We start from the raw sequence: 8,580 nt of genomic DNA, 5'->3' as shown, positions 1-8,580 counted from the left end.
GGCGAGCATGGAGAATGCATTTGACCATCTGTAACAATACCCTCTCGAAACTCATCGAGAAGACCTTCAGTGACAAGCTGCTTTATACTGGAGCAACTTCAGCATCTGAGGAGAACTTCTCCGTCATCATCTACCTCCTAAAAATATACAGCTGAAGTCCGCTATAGTGAGTACGGCATATAACGAGAACCCCATTATATCGACAATGTTTTGCTGTCCCTTCAAAATACCTATATTAAACTGTGTATTATCCTTCGGTTACAGCGAGAGCTCTATCACTGACGCATCCGTTATTACGAGCGATTAAGCGCGCACAATTTTTTCCGTTACCTATATTTATGCACCCCAGCGATTATGTTGAATGCAATGTAATAGACAAGAAAAATGTTCCACCGATCAATACATTTATTGTGAATCAATTATTGCACTAGTACCGGTTTCGGCCTATCCGGTACTACTGCAATAATTCATTCACAATAAATGTATTGATCGGTGGAACATTTTTCTTGTCTATTACATTGAATCCAATCAACACGGAATATGAAACTTATAAATAATAATATGTTGAATGCAATGGATTATCTTCGGTATCGTTTCCTCTCTCTGTCCATTAGCGAGTTCTCTCATCGACATTCGAAGGCAGTGTCGCAGTCGATTAGTAATACCCATCGACGGCTGTTTTGTAAAGAAAATTCGAAATGAAAGAGAACATATTTTCGTAATAAATTCGTAAATAATTTGTCCGATAACAGTTCTTAACTCGTTAAAAATAAAGGCTGTCTAAACGATCGCTTAATTTTAATGCTAAATACTGCAATTAAGTAAAAATGGGATACACCTCGAGATATGGCAGAGTGCATAATTTATTTCAGAGGTTAGTTTATATTTTCTTGCATCTGGTTAAATTATGGAAAGGTTATTATCATGTAAATTTATAGCGAGAAGGTTATCATTCCTCTACTTGTGTTTGAAGTACGTTTTCATCACATGTATAGTATGGTTAAGTTAGGATAGGTGACGCTGTTGAATAAGGAAACTTGCGATCGATCATTTTGGTACGGTATAGTTTCTTACTATGTGCATTTGCGAGCTCTCTCGTTGACATTCGAAGGCGATGTTGGAGTCGATTAGTAATACCCAACGACTGCTGTTCTCTAAAGAAAATTCGAAATGAAAGAGGATAACAAGTTTTCGTAATAAATGCGTAAATAACGTGGCTGATAGCAGTTGTTAACTCGTTAAAAATAACAGCTAAAGTAAACGATCTCTTAATTTTAATGTTATATACTGAAATTAAGTAAGAATGTGATATACCTCAAGATATGGCAGATTACGTCACTAATTTCAGAGGATAGTTTATATTGTCTCATTGTCTAGTTAAATTTCGGAAAAACTATTCACATGTAAATATTAGCGAGGATAACTCATTTCTCTACATGCGTTTCAAATATGTTTTCATGACACATATACGGTTATGTTAAGTGACACCATTTGAAGAAGAAAACTCTGTAGTGATACCGTATTTCTCCGAATCCAAGACGACGTTTTTTCCCTCAGAATCTCGTGCGAAAAATCAAGGGCTGTCTTGCATTCTTGGCCGAACAGTAATGAATACCACTGGCAACTACAGCGCTAACCATGCTGCTTCTTTCCACCCCCGCACGCACACACAAAATTCGTTGACAATTAACGACCGCCTCTTTATTATACATCGCTAGCCGTGACAACCAGTTGTACAGTGGCTGTGTGAAACATCAATGGATCTCGGGAAATAGTGAAGAGAGAATGACATTCTATTAGCCTCTACAAAAACGTTTCTCAAATCTCCAGAATGGCATCAAAACATGCAAGCCTTCAAAATCTTAGAAAGGCCACGGATATTCAATGGCAAAGTTATAACGCATCTACTGTACCTGACTCTGAGTAAAATTAAGTTTTATAGACTGCAGGAATATTTTCGTGATGGATAGTCGTAAAGATACGCGCAACAGGTATTGCTGGCAAATTTTCAACGGGTCATCGTCGATATTATGATGTCAATTTTAAGTTAATGGTTATTAAACACTCGGTAATGTAGAATAATTGTGCAGCTGCAAGAAAATATGGCACAGGCCTAACTAAAGCCAATATTTGGCGACACTGTAAAGACAAAGGTAGCTAAAAAAATGTGTACTGTACAAAAAATCCATTCTGTAGTCCGCAACAAGGACGGAATGGCCATACCGTGGCACAATAAACTCATTCGTTGACCTTCGACGTCCGCAATTAGGCCTATACATCGCTAGCCGCTGAAGTTGGCCGAACCCGTCAAGCGAGATGTGCATGGAGCGGTAGCCGGTTATATGTGACGCTGAGTAAAAGTATCGTAAGCGTTTTATAGACAGCAAGACTGTTTTCCTGGCGGATAGCCATATTGTAGACACGCATGGAATAGGTGTTGCCGGCAAATTTTCAATGGGTTCGCTTCGGTATTACGATGAAAATTTTAAGTTAATGGTCATTAAACCCGCGGAAATAAAGACTAATTGTGCAGCCGCAAAAAATGCAGCATAACGAAAGCCGATGTTCGGCATGTAAAAATGCGTGCTCTACAACAAAGGCATTCATATGATTTTACAAAGCACTTTTTAAGCCTGATTTAAGTGGGGTTCGTCTTGGATTTGGAGAAATACAAAGAATGTAATTTTTTCAGAATGAAATTAAACATACACTGTCACGCAGTATCGCATTTCGAAAAATAACAAACAAGTAAGCCGTACTGTGGATATCATCCGTGGAAACACAAGTTTTGAACAAACTGATAGACGTTTCATATCGATTTTAATGTGTATGAGGGGTTTTCCGACTTTTGTTTAAAAATGTGATATAATGACAATCCGTTATAGCGAGAAAATTTCCCGTTGTTGTGTATTCTCGCTATAACGAACTTGTACTGTAGTTGCTAATGAAAGAAGACTGTCAAGGAGTAATGTCTCTCATATTGCACTGATTGTTAATGTAGTCCTAAAGCATAACGTTTAGTCAAAGACAGGCAGCTTGTTGGCGAGCTTTCTCTCGGTGGCTCTTTATGTGTATACGGTGTCCTGGACAGTCTCTGTCCTCTGCGTAGCAAAAGGCCTTGCAACACAGGCGACACAGTCGGTTCTCGCACTTGGAGCCCTGAAACAAGACAGAGAAAGCAGAATAAAACTAATATTTCTAATTTTACTGCTCAGAAAAAGGAAAAGAAAAAACCAGTGTGGACAGAAAAGGTATTCTTAAACCAATAAAATTTGTCGCACATGAAGCTTTTGAAATATCTGTAAGCTACTAGCAGCGAAAATTTGAAAAATAACTCGAGAATGTGTTTTGAAATATTCGTTGAATTAGTCGACATCAGGCAACTTGCACACTTGTGCCAGACCCTTACCTACAGAACAAATATGACCTACATCAGCGTAGTTCATTGGAACCACATGCCATATTTGTCCTGTACTTCAGCCTGACAAGACAGACTTCGATATAATATGCTGATCTTTATCAGTTATCTTAATAAATAAGCGTAACAACAGGCAACTAAATTCTATGTACTCAAATATGGAGGGCAGTGTAATTCTATTTTTGCCACTGAGCAGCTTGACATATTCTGGTCTAAATATCTCAATTTCAGAAAAAAATTGTATTTAAGAGGCCATTAGGTGACCAAGAGCACTCACCAGAGGATTTGGACAGTCAACGCACTTCTCCACTCTCTGTCGGGCGTGAAACACTTTGTTAGGCTTGTGCTTCAGCTTGCGGAGTTTCTTCATCCTCCTCTTCGACATGTTCTTGCTCTCCTCGCAATCTGTTCGTAAACGTTTGATGACGGATCCATCCAAGCCCTGTAAAACATAATCTGCTTTACGTCGTACCGACACAGATTCAGTAGGTCTTACAGCGACGATGGGAGCGGCCGTGGCCTCAATTAAGGCACAGCCTAGTGTGAAAATGGGAAACCATCTTCAGGGCTGCCGACAGTGGCCACAGCTCGTTAATCACAACACCGAGGTTTGGGGTAAAACAATAAAATAGAAATCTCCGATCACTGATAGCCACATTTCTGCACGGTGGAACTCCATGTCACAAACGACAGCTCCGCCACATGGCTACGCAGTCAGCAGGGAGACAGTGAGTCCCATCTTCACACCACACAGGTCGCCATAAGACCTGTCCATGCCTACACATGGTACCCAGGCCACAGTGCTACATATAAATTAGTCGCCCTAGTGCGAACGAGTCTCGTGCTCAATGTGAGCATAAGGCAGTGGGGATCAGCAAGCAAATAGTATACGTCCACACGGGTAGACGTAAGGATGTCACAGAGTGGCAAAAAGTGGTGATCGTAATTTACCGTGCCCATGGCCATACGGAGCGTGAAGTTTCTGGATTTGTTGGTGTTTCACAGCGGACTGTTCAATGTGTCTACAAGCACGTGGCCACGAAACACGTCAGAACTGTGGTCGGAAAAAGATCCTCACTAAGAGGGACCGGAGACACGTTTCACGGCTTGTGAAACAAATAGGCTTAGATATCAAGGATAATTAAATAAAAAACCACCTATTCAATACTTTCCACGTTTAATGTGGTTATTATCTACATGATTTTATGTAGACTCATTTGGTCAGGTACATGTTTCACCCATTATTTTGGGCATCTTCAGCCTGTAAACAACCTTTAGGTCAAGGTTTGGGACCTTTTTAACTAATATAAACATACTAATATATACACTATATACAACATATACATTATATACAAAATATACAAACATAAGTCAATACAGTAAAGTTTTTTGGTCCTAATCTATTTAATATGGAAAATGTCCAAAACTAAAATGGATCTTCTTTTCGGTGAAGAGGATTGCAAATCGGGGTTTATGTGACCCCTGTATCATATTAAGTACTTGACGTATCGTGTCTGGTGACAGGATGTGTCGTCAACAATAAGTGGAGATTTGAACTGATTGTAGGTTGGTCAAGATTGAAAATATAAATTTAAATTTAAATTGAATGTGTTTTAACTTGGCAGTTCTGGTTAACTCAAAATGTTCAAAACTAAAAATAAAATGAAACGGATCTTCTTTTTTCTTGAGAAGGGGTGATATTAAAACTGGAGCTTGTTTGAGAGTTGTTACTTGTAAATTGTGAAACAAAATCGCTTCCAAATCCGACAGGAATTGCTGCAGTTGGTGAATGAAGGTCCATCCCAACCCTTTAGCGAGAGAGGAACTCCATGCAGTCGGCCACTGTTCACACAGGCACATCGAACGTGGACAGTAGCTGACCGGCGGAACGTAACGTGGTCTGACGTCAAGTACACCGAAGGCCAAATGAAGCATTCCATCCTGGTTGTGTGCAAGGCCAGGTTCGTCCACTATCCATATAAACATTCCGGATGACTACGCGTTGCCTTTCAGTCAACATCTGCATGATGACAACAGCAAAGTTGATGTCGACAATTTGCTGGAATTGCGCAATCAACAAGTGGCTTAAGCTCGACCAAATTCAGGCGGTGGAGTTACACAGTATTGTAATGATTTCTCCAGAGGTGACTAATTTTTTGTCTGGTAAGCTTAGTATTAAATTTGTGATAATCGATCCTAGAAGCTGGTCATCCAAGATGGTGAAGAAAACCCTTCACTCCTACCAGACCTGCATTTCTGTCCACAGAGCTCAAGATAAATTCTACCAGAAAGTCGACATTCCACAAGGTTTTCCAAGAAAATACAGCCATTTTCAAAACCTCCTGCCAATTATGAAATTCATTTTTAAATGAAAAATGTTCAAAATATGACACTATACTGTGATTTTGCTAACTTTATATATATATATATAAAGCAGAACACCTGTCCACCAACCCGAAGGAAATTTTGTATACATACCTTTTAGGATCCCCAGATATCAGCCCTCTCCTTCCCCCAGATCTTGCCCTTTGGCACATTATCATAGGTTAATATAGGTGAAATATCATACAAGGATGCTAGTGGCTTTATGTCGCACTGACACAGACAGGTCTCATGGCGACGATGGGATAGGAAAGGGCTAAGAGTTGGAAGGAAGCGACCGTAGCCATAATTAAGGTACTAGCATCCTTGTATGATATTTCACGGCCAACTCGCCCCGTCGTACAAGGACGAGACAAAGCTAATTTTGAGCCTCACAACGCGAAGAACAAAACTCGATTAGGCCATGTGGGCCCCAAAAAACCATGTTTTAAGGGCCTAATACCAACCGTTGTGGAGATATTGCATCACACTACTCTGCTCTAGGAATCGGACAAAGAAACGACTCGCCGTAACTATGGCAATATCAGCTCAAGGATTCTACAGAACCGAGTTGTATGTTCCAGCACAGCTGTCAACCAAAATTGGTACAAATATGACATACTATCTGGAAAAAAATACTGTGGAGGTATAATATCCACAGCACCCCTTTGGGCAGGGATGGAAAGGGGGTGAGGTAGAAAAATAATAAAACCAACGTATATTAATGTAGAAGCCATAGTTTTTGGGGTCGCTGAGGTGAACAGTGACACTCTAGATATCGCTTAAGTCCAAGTTCAGCCCCATCATCATGGGGGCAAGAAGGGATGAAAATGAAAATATCCAAAATCACCAAGATTACGAATGAATGTGTGTGTGTTGCAGCATAACTCTCAATGAAACTCGGTACACATATAACTTACTATCTGTGGGACAAGAAACCTCTATGGGAGGGTGACAACAGAAAATGACAGATGTTAATGTCGAATTTCATAGAGAGGAACCGTCACAGTCTGGAATGGAGATTGAGAATGGATGTCCAAAATGACAGATTAAGGATGTATGTGTATGAGTAAAATACTACTGGCAGCCTTAGGGGCAGGGGTGGGAAAGGGGTGAATTATAAAGTAATAGAAAATGACACAAGAAATCATACTTGCTGGCATCGCTGAGATGAATTCTTTCAGTCCAAGTTCAGTCTCCATCGGCATGGGGTGTGGGAAGGGGTAAAAATTAAAATTTACAATGTGATAGAGATTATAGATGTGTGCTGCAGTAAGGCTCTCAAGAAAACTTGGTACAAATGAGTTAGTATCTGGAAAAATACTGTGGGGATAAGACAGCCCTAGGAAAGGAGATGGCATGTAAAACGATTCAGAAACGACCAACATCAGTGTTTAATCGTAGGTAATGAATTTCATATTATTCCGTATTGAAGAGCAATATTGTGTAAAACACCTATTCAATACTATTTATTGTGACCTTAAAAAAGTTGCATCTATTTCATGAAACTAGTTTCGGTCTTGCTAGAGTCAAAATCAAGTTAAGGCAAGACAGGAATTACAGATAAAATACGTGTACATGTTATTGTGATGAGCGTTTTACTTGACTTGCACTGAATTTCAACAACACACGCTTGCTTCATAAATTTTATCCGTAATTCATGTTGTGACGTGCCCCTCTTAGAGAACAATAATTGAACGAGAAATGCAACTATGCAAGCTAAGGGCGCCAGTCTTTAAGTTGATGACTTAAAAACAAAAATTTATAATAAAGCTTGGACGGACTCTCATCACAGGGATGGGGTGATAGTGCACTATCATTAAGCAGGAGAATATGAATCAAAAGGCTAGTTAAGGCAGACTGATTAAAATGAACCAAGAGAATAACATTTCTTATTCTGAATAAAAATGACGACGGTTTTACGAGAACTGAATTTAAAATAGGAAATTAATTTAACAAAAAAAATTGAATGACTCTACTTCGCGAAAAACTTGCAATATTTTAACTCGCTTGCTCACCATGTAGTCTTGTTCTGCTTGTCCTGAGAACGCCTCCGTCCTTGTAGCTGGAAAACTGCCGGTCGTCTTTGAGGTCTTTCTATCTGCCGCCAAGTACCATCCCTGCCTTGCCAAGTGCACCGACCACTAATTGGAAGATGGCTTTGACACTAACACTCCCTATTATGCTCTATCCCATATATTGGAGATGAGCCCTAAATCATAGTTAGAAAAACCTCCTTGGGTTATGTGGAGAGGATACTGAATTAATAATCCTTCCAACTTAACTGAAAATGTGTACCGTAGTTTCATTTCTAGCTAGTTTAATGCTACCTATTGTTTTAGACTGGTACAAACCGGTCTAGTAGTCGAGCTGTACGTACTTCCTGATGAGAGTGGCTATACACCCATCATTAGAGATCCCCAAGTACCACGCCGTGGTAACGAAGTAATGAATGTAGAAGTGATAAACTATCACACTAGTCCACTATGGTACAACCACCATAAGACCAGTCCTCAGACCTCAAGCGAAATAGAAGATAGAAGAATGATGCCAAGAGCTCCAACACGCCCTTAAGTAAGCTTTTCTGGCTCTAATTACAGGTCGCTACACGTGGTCCAATCAGGTGACACGTCTCTCCCTTCTCCAGATATTAAAGTTGATGGGTCCCAACCATGATATCAACTGTTCTTCTATTAGCCCTTTCACTCAGTATCCATGGCAACATGACGCTCCTTTGAAAATATAGGCGGTGATCAGTTTGAATTACTCAGCTCGAAATACAGTAGCTGTGGTTACAACGC

General features: G+C 40.0%; 1 protein-coding gene across 6 annotated transcripts in view; it reads right to left on the bottom strand.

Annotated features, from left to right (window-relative positions):
- Positions 1–2,828: 2,828 nt before the first annotated feature.
- The window catches only part of Dus1 (Dihydrouridine synthase 1), a 59,917-nt gene continuing 54,165 nt past the window's right edge, over positions 2,829–8,580 (bottom strand). For 5 of the 6 annotated variants that reach the window (XM_067158398.2, XM_067158396.2, XM_067158397.2 and 2 more), the window contains 2 exons: positions 3,696–3,860; positions 2,829–3,159 (listed from right to left, as the gene is read on the bottom strand). In XM_067158398.2, the coding sequence (XP_067014499.2) occupies positions 3,022–3,159; positions 3,696–3,860 (303 nt within the window). In that variant the 3' untranslated portion in view covers positions 2,829–3,021. The remainder of the gene's footprint in view (positions 3,160–3,695; positions 3,861–8,580) is intronic. The other variant, XM_067158399.2, reaches the window with a different exon arrangement.

The sequence above is a fragment of the Anabrus simplex genome, chromosome 14 (genome assembly GCF_040414725.1).
Source record: "Anabrus simplex isolate iqAnaSimp1 chromosome 14, ASM4041472v1, whole genome shotgun sequence".
In the NCBI taxonomy this organism is placed as follows: domain Eukaryota; kingdom Metazoa; phylum Arthropoda; class Insecta; order Orthoptera; family Tettigoniidae; genus Anabrus; species Anabrus simplex.
Note: the sequence above shows the minus strand (reverse complement) of the source record. Positions and strands in the feature narration are given on the sequence as shown.